The following is a 16678-nucleotide window of genomic DNA, read 5'->3' as shown; positions in this document are numbered from 1 at the left end:
AGATTGGCAATTCCAATTTCAAAGAAAGCAAGTGCTGGTAGGTATGACTATCGCCAAACCATCAGTTTAATAAGTCATGTTTGCAAAATACTGACATGAATTACAGATGAAGGGAAAAACTGGTAGAATCTGACTTCAGGGAAGATCAGTTTGGGTTCTGGAGAAATGTGAGGCGATATTGGTCCTACTACTTCTCTTAGAAGGGTTAAGGAATGGCAACCCTACATTTATAGCATTTGTAAATTTAGAAAAAGCTTTTGACGATGTTGACCCAAATACATTCCTTGAAATTATAAATGAAGCAGCGGTGAAATACAGGGAGCAAAAGGTTGTTTACAATTTTATGGCGGATGGAATTTATGTGAGTCAAATGGCATGGAAGCAGTAGTTGATAATGGAATGAAACAGAGCTGTAGTTAGTCCCTGATGGTGTTGAATGGTTGAGCAAGCAGTAAAGGAAACATTTGGAGAAGGAATTAAACTTCAGGAAGAAGAAATAAAAACTTTGAGGTTTGCTGATGACATTGCAATCCTTTCAGAGTCAGCACAGGGCCTAGAAGAGCATTTGGATGGAATGGGGATTATAAGATGACCTTCAAACAAAGTAAAACAAGAGTACTGAAATGCAGTCAAATAAAATCAGTTGATACTGGAGGAATTGGATTAGTAAATGTGAAACTAAAAGTAGTAAATGAAGTTTTGCTATTTGTGCAGCAAAATAACTGAGCAGAGAGAATTTAAAGTGCACAATGGCAATAGCAAGAAAAGCATTCCTGAAAGAGAGGAACTTGTTAACATCTAATACCAATTTAGGTGTTAGGGTTTTTTTCTGAAAGTATCTGTCTTAAGTGTAGCCTTGTACAGAAGTGAAATGTGGAATATAAACAGTTGAGACAACAATGGATTAGAAGATTTTGAAATGTGGTGCTGCAGAAGAATGCTGAAAATCAGGAAATGGGTTGATTGTGTAACTAAAGAGGAGATATTAAATAGATTAGAGGAAAAAAGAAATTTGAGGCACAATGTCACTAAAAGAAGATATTGGTTGTTAGGCTACTTCTGAGACATCAAGGAATCATGAACTTTGTATTGGAGAGAAGTATGGAGGCAAAAATTGTAAAGGGAGAGCATGAGATAAATACACTAAGAAGATTCAAATCGATGTATAAGGTACCTATTTAAGCGATGCCAGGTTTCGAACCCAGGACCGAGGATGTTTTGATTAGCAATCAAAGATGGTTCCCCTATACTAGGGAAATGCAAATAATTTACAAAGGAAATTTCTTACAAGGCATTTGTGGGACCCATCTTAAAATACTGTTGATGTGTGTGGGACCCACACAAAATACAACTAAGAGGGAATATTGAATATGTACAAAGAAGGGCAGCACAAATTTTTGAAGTTTGTTTCATCTTGGGAGACCGAAATGGAGATGGTGAAAAACTAAACTGGCAGACATCAGAAGACAGATGCAAGCTGCCAATGGGAGCAGTGCTCAACCAACAGTGGCCGCTGGATTGCGCTGATGGCAATGGGCCAATGAGTCATACAATATACCACTATGACTGATGGATTGCAGGATGTAGCTGGCATAATTACCCAGAGTGGGAACTGTCTGCATGCTGGCTACTGAGCGATGGACAGATGTAATCATTTGGTTGTGGACAAAGAAATGGTTCGCAATTGTAGCACCGCTATTGATGGTGCAAGTGCAGCTTAGTAGAGAGCTGGTGCCTTCAGAAGAGAACAACTGGACAACCCACCCGTTGCAGGTGTTGTGTTGGCAGTTGTACTGGCATGTAGATATGGCCAAGTACTATACCCTTCTTCTTCACGAGGAGGAGATGGTGAAGTCAAGTCGGCCAAAGTTTAAAGAGGTAAGAAGAGGTAAGAAGAGAAAAGTATAAACCCGAAGGGTGGAGGGCAAACTATGGCATCAAATATACATGAGAAAACATGATATGCTGGAAGGACATCTGAGGCTGAAGGGAAGCAAGAGCTTGACTGGCATGCAGCTGCCTGAGACCCAACAGCCATCCAGAATACAGAGCATGCATAGAAAAACACAAACAGATGAAGGAAGGGCTGGAGGGGAGAGACAAAGTGGCGGGAAAGATGTCACGAGAGGCACTACTTTTTTTGCCTCTATTCTCCCCTCACAGACTTTCCTTGCACTCTCCAAAGGTGACACCTTGATCGGCATGCTTCAATACTTTAACTAAATTTACATGTAAATGCCATGTTCCAACAAAGGATGATTCATAATTTTCTCATCTTCACAGCAGTAAAGAACCTAATCAAGACATAATAGTATGAAATGAAATTCTTAGTATTCCTCAGAGCCATGGTGAGAATTCTTGTTTAGAACTGAAACTTTCAAGATGTGTAGCAAGAACACAAAGTGTATTTCTTCATAAAACAAATTTATATTCAAATATCTTTACGTACTGTTCTTATTAATTCAAAATAACAGAAGGACGGACAAAACACAACTGGCAGCAAATGGTCGAACTGACAGTCCATCATAAGAGAATAAAGCATGGGTCATTACCTAGTTGTTAGATGGAAAAAGTAAAATATTCACTGGATGCTGTACAAAAATAATAATCATTATCAGAGCACTTTATCAAAAATGTTTTCTGAGATAGCAAAATGACCATCGTCTAAATAAAAAAATCCTCAGGAAATATGGAGTGAAAAATAAGAAACTGGCGGCTGACATTCTTGCTGGCACTCAAAGTAAATGTCCACCTCCAAAGTTAACACACTGCCTGGAAATAAAAATGTACCTTAAATAAAGGAAAGAGAAGTTTCTTCCACCTGTTCTATGAGTCCAGTCTTAGGCAGTGTCATTCAGTAGGTCAGCCATCTGTTCCCAATACAGGAGGAGGCAAGTATTGGAATGTGCAAAACACCAGATCACTCTTAGTGGCAAGTTGCCTACATCTATTTTTCTTCATTGTTCTTCTAATAAAGTGTTACATAACAAAAAAATCAGCACATGGGGCACAGAAAAGTAAATAAGGACTTCAGACATCACAGTAGACCATGGCAAGAGGGAAACATTAGGATATACATCATCACAAGGAAGACAGCACAGTCACCCAGACATCCAGAAGAGAAGATGTGGGCCGGAAAACATGCAATGTGGCCGGTAGGGTGGGCAATGAGTTCAGTGCACAGAGAACAAGAATGCAATGAAGAGCACAAGAAGGATCAACAGATGTCCAACAGCAGCAGGAAACAGCAGGGCAGCATTTAAAGGGTGTCAATGGCCAATGGAAGGCAGGAGCTCAACTAACAACAGCCGTCCAAGACGTGAAAGCACTGAGTGCCAAGGTGGCATTGAAAGGATTGTTTGTGGCTGAGGGGAGCATGGGAGGCATGGGTTCAACCATTGACAGCCTCCGGATGTGCTCAAGTGCCACAGGGCATTTGCCAAGAAGCAAAATGTACATCAAGACAGTGTTGGCCTGGCTGGATGCCAACAGTCTGGTAGGACATTGGCCAGGCTGCTGACAGGCTTGACCAGAAGCAGAAGGGCTGGCAAGATGTCAATAAGACATCAGCAGCTGATGGGAAGAAGCTCAACCAATGGCAGGTGTCAGAGATGTGACAACACTGAAGGGCTTGGCCAGACTCCAAGGAGCTGATGGGATATTAATGAGAGGTGCTGTCAGGCTTGGCTAGACTCTGATGGACCAGTGGGACATAGGAAGTGCCAACAGGTTCACCAAGAGTGGAAAGGCACCAGGCAGAGAGGACACATTGGCAGCTGAGTCTGGCAGCGATGACTACACAAAGATACTGGGAATGCTGACAGAATAGCCTTCTTGCTAACTTGTGTGTCCTTGTGCAATGTCAAGGCACACAAAATAAAAAGCAATTCCCAGATACATTTGCAAAAGTTTAATGCAAAATAAAATATGGCATTTGGTAATATAAGAGAAAATGCTCCTCTGGATCTGGCAGGCAGGGTGTTGACTGGCCCGGCCTAATGGCGTTGGTGAGAGCCTTGCAGAAACACAGCGTAGTGCTGTGGAAAAGATGTGGCTGGTGCCCTGTGAGATGCTGCGACAAGAGCTTGGCCTGTGCCCAATGTGAGTGTCACTGAAGTCGATGAACCTACACTATGTGATCAAAAGTATCCGGACACCCCCAAAAACATATGTATTTCATATTAGGTGCATTGTGCTGCCACCTACTGTCAGGTACTCCATATCAGCGACCTCAGTAGTTATTAGACATTGTGAGAGAGCAGAATGGGGCACTCCGTGGAACTCATGGACTTCGAACGAGGTCAGGTGATTGGGTGTCGCTTGTGTCATACGTCCATACGCGAGATTTCCACACTCCTAAACATACCTAGGTCCACTGCTTCCGATGCGATAGTGAAGGGGAAACGTGAAGGGACACTTACAGTGCAAAAGTGTACAGGCCAACCTCGCCTGTTGACTGACACAGACTGCCGACAGTTGAAGAGGGTCATAATGTGTAATAGGCAGATATCTATCCAGACCATCACACAGGAATTCCAAACTGCACCAGGATCCACTGCAAGTACTATGACAGTTAGGTGGGAGGTGAGAAAACTTGGATTTCATGGTCGAGCGGCTGCTCTTAAGCCACACATCATGCCAGTAAATGCCAAATGGCGCCTCGCTTGATGTAAGGAGCGTAAACATTGGATGATTGAACAATGGAAAAACGTTGTGTGGACGGTACACAATGTGGTGATCCGATGGCAGGGTGTGGGTATGGCGAATGCCTGGTGAATGTCATCTGCCAGCATGTGTAATGCCAACAGTAAAATTCTGAGGCGGTCATGTTATTGTGTGGTTGTGATTTCATGGAAGGAGCTTGCACCCCTTGTTATTTTGTGTGGCACTATCACAGCACAGGCCTACATTCTTATGTTTTAAGCATTTGCTTCCCACTGTTGAAGAGCAATTCGGGGATGGCTATTGCATCCTTCAACACAATCAAGCACCTGTTCATAATGCATGGCCTGTGGTGGAGTGGTTACATGACAATAACATCCCTGTAATAGACTGGCCTGCACAGAGTCGTGGCCTGAATCCTATGGAACACCTTTGAGATGTTTTGGAACGCCGACTTCGTGCCAGGCCTCACCGACTGACATTGATACCTCTCCTCAGTGCAGCACTCCATGAAGAATGGGCTGCCATTCACCAAGAAACCTTCCAGCGCCTGATTGAACGTACACCTGTGAGAGTGGAAGCTACCATCAAGACTAAGAGTGGGCCAACACTATATTGAATTCCAGCATTACCGAATGGAGAGCACCACAAACTTTTAAGTCTTTTTCAGCCAGGTGTCCGGATACTTTTGATCACATAGTGTACATCAACAAGCATCTAGGGACAATAGAAGGCAACACTCAACCAATGACAAAGCTGACAGGCTGGCAAGGCCCAATGTGGTGAAGCCAAGAGTCTGGCAGTAGTGTCAATGGCTTACACTGTAAGGGGCTGATGGAGGGCAGTGCTCAAAGATTGGCAGCCACCCAGGATGCAATGATGCCATCAGGCTAGCAAGGCATACAGTGTGGCCCTGATGGGTCATGGGATGTGACGAGCATAACTGCTCAAAGTGGGACTCACCTGCTAGCTGGTGGTCATGCTGTGCCTATATGGGAAGGCAGATAGATATGCTTATGTAATCATATGATTGCGAATGAAAGAGTAGTCTACAATCAGAGTGTCACTATCGATGGCACATGCAGACCTCAGCAGAGTGTCTTATTGATGGTTGCAACGGCCAGGAGATGTGACCAGTTATAATAGGGAAGAAGCACTAATAAGTGCTACAATGGGAAATGTCCTCTGATGTCCACCTCACTGTGGATTCCAGAGTACGGTTGTAAATTTAGAATACACACTGTTCGAGTTAAAGTGTCATTCCAGTAATGTATAATGAGTCAGTAAGTCAGATATAACTTCCTTAAACTTGCCAAATGCTAAACTGAGATGTTTATTGTTTTATTATGTATGACAGATAACAACATTTTTGCTCATTAAATATGGCACATAAGGTTAGTTTTCCATGGGAGGCACAGTCTATCATTACAATCATTACAAATCCGGCCTTCTGAAAATGAAAGTATCCAATTTCTCGAAACAAAAGTTTACTATCAAGGAGCTACAACCACCACCACTAATATCAGGTGGTTGTAACTGTAGTGCAAGTACTCACAGAAGTCCATTGTGGGGCTGTAATTATGGTATGGCAGGGAAACTTGGTAGATATTCTAATGCATTAGTGTGGAACAGATTTTCACTGGAAGAAAAATTAGTTCCAATTTTGGCCACCAGCTCCAAGTCAGGCACTGCGATACAAGAGAGAGATATAGAAAGGTTTCCATACATAATGGATTAGAAATGGGATGTAGGCAGAAAAGGTCAAACAAGAGAGGAAGGTGTGATGTTTGTTTTAGTATAAACTTTCCACTTACACAGTTTGTTCGATATGAGCACTGAAGACATCGACTAAATGCTGCATCATAAAATGACATGATCAACAGTTACTCACGGCAGTTTTGGTGGAATCAGGGCAACATCTTCCTGTATACTGGCCTTCAAATTAGGTAGAGACCAAACATGTCTCTGGTCAGCGTGTTCTTTTAAATATCCTCAGAGCAAAAAGTCACTCGGGTTAACTTCAGATGATCTTGCAGGCCACGCATTTGGAAAACCTCTGGAGATAACACATTTGTGGAAGGTTAAATTAAGTAGTTCTTTCACTCAACAAGCAACATTAGGTGTTGCCCTGCCCCATCTTGCATGAAAACAGTGGTTTCCACACAGCTGCACTCTTTCAAAGCAGTAGTCACATACTGTATAAGATAGTCTCAATAACGTGCAGACATCATGGTACACCTGACCGGCCCTCTGGGTGTTTTCTCTTCAAAGAAGAATGGCCTGAGAATAAAGATGCTTGTGAATCCACACCACACAGTCACATACAACAAATGCAATGGTTCCTAGTGCACAACACATGGTTTATCAGTGTCCCAAATTCGGCAGCTCTGTGTATTCATTGCACCCTGTGGATAAAATAAAATGTGCTCATCAGCCCATAGAATATCGCCTGGCCAAATGTTATCTTTGTAAATCCATGTCAGAAACTGAAGAGCAAATTCAGATCATTGCTGCAGATTATGATGTTTTAGTTGCTGCACCGTCTGGATTGTGTAAGATGCCAGTATAAAACACTGCAAAACTTTCCATACTGTTGACCGTCAAATGAACAATTCCTGTTACACTGTGAGAGTACTAAAACTACCTGGGGCATGTACTGCATGATCAGTTACTGCAACAGCAACCTTGTCTGTAACTTTACTGGGTTAAGACACCTTCCTCCTCCAGCTGACACACAAAGCTCACCCATGTTTTTGAATGTCGTTATCATTTTCCTTAAACCATTTCATGACATCAGGCATCTCCTCAGACCTCCCATTTGGCAATACTCTCTCAAAGAAGCACTCAAATTGCTGTCATTCATATCAGACAGTCTCACTAACAGTGCACAGTCTCTCTTCTTGATAGCCTTACTGTTCACTAATGTTATGACTTGTCAAATGACACCATGTGTGTCATGCTGTTTTCCACCTGGTGGCCAAAATTGAAACTATTTTTTTCCAGGGTGTATCGGTTCCACATTAATGCATTAGCATATCTACCAAGTTTCACTGCCATATGATAATTACAGCTCACACTGGACCTTCATGAGTAGCTGCAATTTAATTACACTGAAGCACCAAAGAAACTGGTATAGGCATGCATATTCAAATTCAGAGATATATAAACAGGCAGAATATCGTGCTGCGGTCAGCAATGCCTGTATAACACAACAAGTGTCTGACGCAGTTGTTAGATTGGTTACTGCTGCTACAATGGCAGGTTATCATGATTAAAGTGAATATGAATGTGGTGTTACAGTCGACGCACGAGTGATGGGACACATCATCTTCGAGGTAGCGATGAAGCGGGGATTTTCCTGTACGACCATTTCATGTGTGTACCGTGAATATCACAAATCCCGTAAAACATCAAATCTCCAACATCCCTGTGACTAGAAAAAGGTCCTGCAAGAACGGGACGAACAATGACTGAAGAGAATCGTTCAAAGTGACAGAAGTAAATTGCTGCAGATTTTAATACTGGGCCACCAATGAGTGTCAGCATGTGACCCATTCATATCCATTGTGCATTTTGGCAGACTTGGGCAATTCCAGCAGGACAATGCTACACCCACACGTCCAGAATTTCTACATAGTGGCTCCAGTATTACTCTTCTGGGTTTAAACACTTCTGTTGGCCACCAAACTCCCCATACATGAACATTATTGAGCATATCTGGAATGCCTTGCAATGTGCTGTTCAGAAGAGATCTTCAGCCCCTCAGTCTTATGGATTTATGGACAGCCTTGCAGGATCCATGGTGTCAGTTGCCTTCAACATTACTTCAGACATTAGTTGAGTCCAGGGGACCTACACGATACTAGGCAGGTGTACCAGTTTATCTGCCTCTTCCTTCAGTATAACCACACAGCATGATCAGGGTAAGAGGATATCCAGTGAAGTCTCAGGTTTATCTCAAAGATGACCGCTGGTAAAGCTGGACAAATAGAGATTCGCCACATTGGCTTGTCCCATGTCATTTGATGACTTTGCTCCTCACAACATACTAACAGGATTCAATTTGAATAAAACTCTTCTGCAGGTTAGAAAAAGTTACTGACCATTCATTTTGGACACGGGAGATGCATTTAGCGATAATGCCAATCACATTGGCACACAAGCACAAGAGGAATGTACTGTACTCAAAACTCAAATGTCACTACCTGAAACAATAATTTAATGTTCTTGTGCCAGCAGTAAATTCCATACACCAGTTTTGAAACCTATGTTTTTTGTTTATAGTTACAAAAATTAGTGAATGAAAAGTTAAATCACAGTTCTCCAGACACACCTTATCATGAAAATGGGTCCTGAAATGTGTGAAACTAGTCAAGGAATAAATTGAGAGAGAACTAAAGCAGTCATGTGCCTGTGTTAAGAAGTATTAACAAGTAACTACCAGTAACATAAATTTACACTGCTTGTACTTAAAAACAACATAAATTAACTTAAAAAAACAGCAAATAAGGATACTTTTTAAAAAGCTGCTATTTTTGTGTTTGCAATAAGTTGTTACTGTTTATCTACTGCTGCTTTTGCTTCCTTAATATTTCCACAAATTACCTGATGACCATTGAATGATAACAGTTGCATATGACCTGCTATAATGGAAATTTATTTTCAATGAGCATCATTCCCATCACAGTCCTCTGAAGGCTAAATACACTTACTTTAATATTGACTCCATAAGCATCACTTTGATCAGTAATTCCATATGTCAATACAATGAGAGACTGTCTGACTGCATTGCATGCTAAACAATTTCTCAGTGTCTCACTTCATTTTAACTCTGTATCTATTTGGGCAACAAAATTTCACTTACAGTCTTTTACTTACATTATGGTAGTGTCTGTGTTTGGTACATGATGTTTTTTATTTCATTTGTTTGAAACTGTTATTACTTTCTTAGGCGTGGGTTTAAACAGTTTGAAACAATTATTTGGACTACATACCCTTTATTAATGTGCTTATGAACAGGAAATTTACAGCTTTTAACAGTTCCCAAAAAATCATAAGTATTAAAATGGAAACTGTATATCACCTGAGGATTCAAATGCAGTTTTATGAGGTTTAGTGCACTAGCCCATTTGGAGAACACTAGGGAATGACATTATCACAATCTTGTGATTTCATGAAAGTATGAGGATGTATATCACAGTGGTTAACTGTAAATTTGAGCTCCACACCACCTGAATTAAGTCCTCCACACCATCTGAATAAGTCCTGTGTTGGAACTACTGCGCCACCTTCCTCAGGCTCTCGTGTTTACTCAGAGGACTTACAATTGTGAAGTTTAAAATAACTGATATGCCTAAGGCAGTCTAAAATTTAAACATTAGAAGTTTAATGATTCATCTTCAAATGTTATATAAATAGTCATTAAATACATGCCATTATTGTTGTAGTTGTGGTCTTTATATTACCAGCAATGAATAACCTAAAATGATTTTCTATGACGGCTGCAAAATTTACAGCTTGTTAAAGAAAGAGGTCTGTATTAATGTATATCATTTAACATTACATATGGCTTCAGTGGCTGTTTAAGTAACAATATTCGTTGTGTCAGAACAGAATTAACCAAGAATTATCCTACAGAACCTCAAGATACAAATGTATGTGCAGTAAAGAAGTTTCAGTGTCTCACTTATGCTGACTGTGGTTAACATTCTAATCAAGAAGTAACTGCATTCAGCTAAGCAGGGAACTGAACATGTGTCTTCTGCTGTAGCTTACTGCTACCTTCCCACAGGGCCAACAGATTTGATACACTATTCAGTTCAGTTGCTCATATGAATAGCTATGCTTCTACTATCACTGAAGAAAACAACTTTAAAGTTATTTAAATGCAGTCAGATGTTATTTTATTTGTTGTGTGACATTATAAAGCAAACTTCTCTTACCTACAGATTACATAAGAAACAACCTAGTACCTTACACCTAATATTACTTTAACAAAATAAATAAACCATATATTTTTACACTAAATTAACAATTATATTTACCTTGTATGCCTTTTTAGCAACTCTCTGTAGGCTAGTCTGTATACCTTTCTGTGCTTTCTTAATTGCATCATCATTGACTTCAACTATTGTAACTTCGTGACCAGTCTGGGCAGCAACCTTTCAACATTATGACAAAACATTTGTGTGTCATTTCAAAAGAGGCAAGGAAATCTTACATCAGTCACAAATATCTGTTTATTTTTACTTATTCATACTTTTCAGCATTATTTTTATTGTGGTCATCACACTTTAAAAATATTTCTTGCTACTATTACCATTTATTACCATAGCTACATCATTTGCCAGTCATGACTGAACAGACCTTGTAATTTTGAAAAAGTTAAGATTACACAGACATTTAAATAAAATAATAAATTTCCATAAGTACAGTATAATACTTAATAATATATAAAGTTGGAATTTGTTTTGAAAGTGCATGTTCAGTAAACAGTAATTAATTTAGTGCATTTTTTAAGCATTCCAACATGCTGATTCACTATCAAAGAATTCATTCAAACTGTTCAGTGATTTTAGGCATATATTGTGCAACATATTTGATCAAAGTTTCACCAATTCCAAGGGATGTATTTCATAGTTTGATGAATGAGCACGTCAATAGCCACTGCTGAAAAACTGTTCCAAGTCAGAGTGTTGACAGATTGGCGTATGTCTCTGTGTTACAATTGTGGATATCACTAATGCTGCCGTTCTGTTTCACAATATTCCTTCGCATACATGAAACAGTTGAAGACTTATTGACTGGAAATAGTCATCACTCATACACATATGATGATAGGTTTGCAATGGTCCAGGTTCCTGCTTCATACTACGATCCTTTTTTTTTCTTTCTTTCTTTTCTTTTCCTTTCCTCCTTCCTTTTCAGTAACAGTACATTCTTGCAGCCTGGCCCCACACAGTAATCGGGTTTGTTTACTCAAGACGTATATGAGTTGTGAGAGTTTATCACACGTCTGTGCAGTGTGTTCGTGACAAGTGAGTTTGCTGCCCATCATGAACCCATAAGTTTCACAGCCCTTACACAGTTCATCTGTCCTTTATCATTGAGGCTCCATACCATTTTTTGAATTTTTTTTTTTACCATTGATTTTCATTTTGTTTATAGCAAAACTTTCCTCTGTCACATCAACCGAAACATCTGCTGCTTCTTGAGCCTTGATGCCTTTTAAGTACAAAGTTGTGTCATCTCCAGATTGCAAGAACTGTCCATGAGAGCTTAAATAATGTACAAAACTTAGGAACAAATGGGGTTCATTACAGATTCCTTTGGCATGCTGTATTCAAACATACAGTCATGTGATAGTGCTCCTTGGGCTGATACAATCTGCTTTCTAAATAAGATATGAGGGTTGCTAAAACAGTGCCTCCAACTCCGTACTGACCGAGCTTGTTTAGAATGACTATGTGGAATGCAGTCAAACACCTTGCTGAGGTCACTAAGAGTCAGTGCTGAAGATTCTTTTTCTAACTGCTCCCAATCCTGCTGTTGTAGATTTGCATTTCCAGAAACAATGTTGTGCATGTGTAAATAGTTTATCATTTTAAAGTAATTTGAGATTTGATCTTTCTTTGCAGACTCAATGATTTTAGTTGGAGATTGGAATAGTTGAGATTGGTCTGATGCTTGCCACCAAGTCTGGGTTATCATTTTTATAAATAGGCACTGTCTGCAAGTTTCAGAAAGTCTGGAAACACACCTCCAGAGAAACACTTATTAATTACCACAGCAATTTAGCATGTAATTTTATTGCTGGCATTAGCAGACATCCAGGACACATCCTGGCTATCTGAGGGCTTATAGGGTTTTACAATATATATTTATTATTTCTTTTTTTACTTTCCTCTGGTTCATCATGATGTACCTTCTGTTTCTTACAGCAGCTGCAGGGTCTATATTCATGTCCAGAATTGCACTTAAAGTGTTTTCTACATGCCTGGACTACACATGTTTAAGGGACAGACGGATTTCTTGCCGAGTTCACTGATCGGGTCCCACACTGCCTTCAGTGAACCTCTCGCTGCTTTGATAAGTGGCTTTTTCTACATTCTTTCTGTAAATTCTTTCTGCCTGTAAATGTGTGTTGTAAAATATTTCCTTTCAATAGAGTGGAATAGAAGGAAATGAGAGAAATTCAATTGATCGAGATGAAAGATGCTTCAAGAACATACAGATCTGTACTTTATTTTACACTCCATTTTTAAATTATGTTAATAATAGATCACCTAATTGTGTATCATTCAGGAGCCATTGTTTAGCAGCCTAGTGGAAAGGTTAATTATGTAGTACTGGTGGTTTGTACTGGTAATTATAATGTGAAATCAGTTCTCTGCATTTCATTTAAATGTAAATCATCTTTCCACACCCGAAAGACCACTCTCTGTAGGAGCCATGAAATACAACTAACATTATTGAACTGAAACTTGCAAGCAATTTTAGTGGGCATTAGCACACATTTTTTTCTCTCTCCTGCCGAGAGCAGTAAGGTCAAAATAGAACAGAAAACACTGAAGTTCATCAGATGATAAGAATTACTTAGTATGCTTTTCAATTGAATTACTACAGAATGTTGCTTAGTTTTACATAGATGGGTAAATGATCACCTTTGTGCCTGCCTTGGCGAGAGTGTTAAAAACCAAGTCTTCAGGTTAACATCTAGCAACCTTTCACCTTAATTGATATGATTACTCGATTCCATGACAGAGATAAGAGAGTGGCTGTGGAAATGACAGCAAGAGGGCGTGAATAAGAAGTAGCCCACTACAAGGTGTGCAGAACGTTACTCGAACTATGTTAAATATCAACTAATGCGCACTATTTTATTTTGCCACTCACGGATTTGAAATTTTTAATTGGAGAAACAAACACAGGTTGATTGCTCGCAGCTCTATATACATATGTGTATGTATTGAACGGGCGACTTGCTTTTGAAACAAACACTAAGCAGCGACAGTGGTACAAGAAGTTGTAACAGCACCGGTAGTTTGACAACAGTCCTAATTGTACACTAGAACTAACTTACTTGTGCGATCCCTGACCCCATTAAACCACCTCCCACAACAGTTACATGCTTGATTGCGCTGGACATAGCTGCGGACGACGACAGCGAGCGCTTCAGGACCATGAGTGACGTAGTCATGATTGCAGAAAGTCAGATCTTCCCCGAAGAAAAAAAATTAAATCTCTGATACCAGAAAACAGGCACACTCTCGACTGGAATGGTACTACTGGTGTTGGGTGTTAAATGATCAAAGTCCTATGATCAAAGGGCAGTCAAAACCACATTGGATTGGACTATAGCGTACACCAGAGACCCGTGTGTTATCGGGCGACCGGAGTGTTCTGCATGGCCTGTTATATCTGTCGTAATTCACTTGACCATTGATACCGTACTGCAAAAGTGTTAATTAGCATTTTTGCGTTTTTAATTACGTCATTTTACCGTATGCGCCGCTGTCTCGTGCGAAGCTCATTGCTTAGCGAATGCTTGTCGGTGTTGCGTATCTGAGTATTTTTCAAATTAAGGGATTACATCTTAAAATGTGTATTATGATAGCTATCTGATCATGCCGAAGCTTCACTGAGGACTTACAATAATTTCAATGTTTCCCCTGTCAGTTATATACATGCGAAAGTCAACGATATTTTATTGATAATATAAAACAAGGCCGTCTCTGCCTAGCAGTACGTAATTATACGTGATCTGAGCATTGAGAATTGGGATGCTCTACGTGTGTATTATGAGCTTTGGATTGTTTGTAAGCAATAAGCACTAAGCAGGTGATGTGTGTTAAACAGTGAACTGTGGAGAATATATATTACATTACTTCAACATGGTGAATGTTATGAAAGGTGTGTTGGTCGAATGGTAAGACATATGCATTTATTACAGTGTTTTGTGATAAAGTGCGATGATGTCGGTGCCTGTTGAATACAATTTTTATAGTAACATGGAACCAAGAGAGAATCATCGCCTTGCGGCTTCCAATAATAAGTTTTTACATGCTTTAAGGAAATACGTTAACTTCCTTCTTGTAGATAAGGTACTGAATTTATTACTGGCATTCTTATGTGTCCTTATACTGAACATTTATTGGTAAGGTTCGATTGCAGTTTGCTTCCTTGCGTTGGACTAATGCAGTAGAATTCGTCTGTATGAATTATTATATAAACATTGAAAATTCATCAATATTTTTTGTTACATACAACATTCTATAGTTTAAAAAATAATCAATTGTCTTGTCTAAATATCAGTTGTGTACCTAATCTACTAGAGACATATGATGTTCCGTTTTGTAGTGCCTTAATGCTTAGCCAAGTTTAAGTATTGCATATAACTTTAACTTCAAGTAAACACAACGATGACGTGTACTTGTAGGATTCATGTTGTGTTTCGGAGTACAATTTCTGAGTGTGACATGAGTTTTATAAACCCTGTCAGTAGTAACATTTCACTAAGGAAGTCAGCATCAAAGCACGATTTAAATTATGACAGTTTCTCCAAAAGGTTTTAAATGCAGACAGAGTTGAACAATGGTAACATACACTGAAGGACAGTTTTGAATTGTGCCGTAATGTATGAATCCTGTTTATGTGAGACGATTCACCTTGCTATGCAGGATATAAAGTGTGTAGCTAGGTCAAAGAAAATCTACCTGGTAGAGAAGCATTATTATTACAACAAACCAGCAATTAGCATCAAATAAGAACATCAGGGGTTGTTACAGTATTCCTAATCTAAGAAGACTTGAGTTCTGATTCACGTTAGTGGTATATGGAGTTCTGGAAATTAAAGGTAGTGGGAATGTAATTAATTAGAAAGAAAGCTGTAACAGTTTTAGAAAGTGTCTTCAAGAGAGTGCAAATTCAGGTTTTTCGCAGTTTTTTTTTTTCTCTCGTGGACGAAACAAACATGCGATCATTGGTGCTACCCTCTTTGTATACATTCAATAACCATTTTGGTCCAGTTGAGTAGAATCACCGTTTTTGAGCAATATTCTTAGATGGGTTCCACAAGTGTTTGGTAAGCAGTCTCCTTTTTAGACTGACTGTATTTTCTCAGTATCCTATCAGTGGACCTAAGCCTATCTACTATTTATTGACCTTACGTGACCATTCAGTTTCATATCCTCAAGAATAGTTACAGCGCAGTATTTGTGTGAGTTAATTGACTCTAATTGTGACTTCTTGATATTATAATTGCAGAATACTGCATTTTTTGCATCTTGTGAAGCACCTAATTGTACATTTCTGAACATTTGAAGCAAGTTACCTATTTTTGCACCACTTTGAAATCGTATCAAGATCTGACTGAATATCTGTGCGGGTTTTTCTCATATAGCCTAGTTCTTCATAGTAGATAACTGCATCCACTACAAAAAGTGTGAGGCAACAGTAAAGGTCTAACATTGTCTGTCAGAACATTAATATACAATATGAACAGAAAGGACCCCAGCAGTTGTTTCTGGGGGCCTGTGGGAAGCAACTTCTGTCTCTGTCGGTGATTCCCCTTTCAACGTCACATTCTGTAGATGAGCTGTGACTCAAGTTTAAATGTGTAAATGAATAGTTCCATATGCCCAGGATCGATACGTACCCAGCAGAACAGTTCAGAATGGTAGAGATGCTCCATGGTGTACAGTGACTAAGGAAGTTCTAAAAGAACGGAGACCACTGCATAATAGGTCTTAAAGAAAGCATAGGGTGAGAGAGAGAGAGAGAGAGAGATCCTGAAAGAAATGTATTTGGTTGTCATGCAAGTGATGTGTCAATGTTTCAGTGATTACTGTAGCTGAATTTTGTCTGATGGTCTTTTACAAGACCGAAAGAAATTCTGGTGGTGTGTAGAGGCTGATTGTGTTATCAAGGTTTGTGACCAGTCTCACATGTATAAGACAGGAATGGAAATTGAGGGCAGCAGAGCAACAACAGAGATACTTAATTCCATTTCCACATG

The 16678-nt window shown here is 39.6% G+C and overlaps 1 protein-coding gene across 1 annotated transcript in view; it reads right to left on the bottom strand.

Moving 5' to 3' along the window:
* The window catches only part of LOC126162179 (hydroxyacyl-coenzyme A dehydrogenase, mitochondrial-like), a 45502-nt gene extending 31430 nt beyond the window's left edge, over positions 1-14072 (bottom strand). The window contains exons 1-2 of the mRNA XM_049918498.1: positions 13745-14072; positions 10707-10823 (exon numbers count right to left, since the gene is read on the bottom strand). Of these exons, the coding sequence (XP_049774455.1) occupies positions 10707-10823; positions 13745-13861 (234 nt within the window). The 5' untranslated portion in view covers positions 13862-14072. The remainder of the gene's footprint in view (positions 1-10706; positions 10824-13744) is intronic.
* Positions 14073-16678: the final 2606 nt, after the last annotated feature.

The sequence above is a fragment of the Schistocerca cancellata genome, chromosome 2, assembly GCF_023864275.1.
Source record: "Schistocerca cancellata isolate TAMUIC-IGC-003103 chromosome 2, iqSchCanc2.1, whole genome shotgun sequence".
Lineage (NCBI taxonomy): Eukaryota > Metazoa > Arthropoda > Insecta > Orthoptera > Acrididae > Schistocerca > Schistocerca cancellata.
Note: the sequence above shows the minus strand (reverse complement) of the source record. Positions and strands in the feature narration are given on the sequence as shown.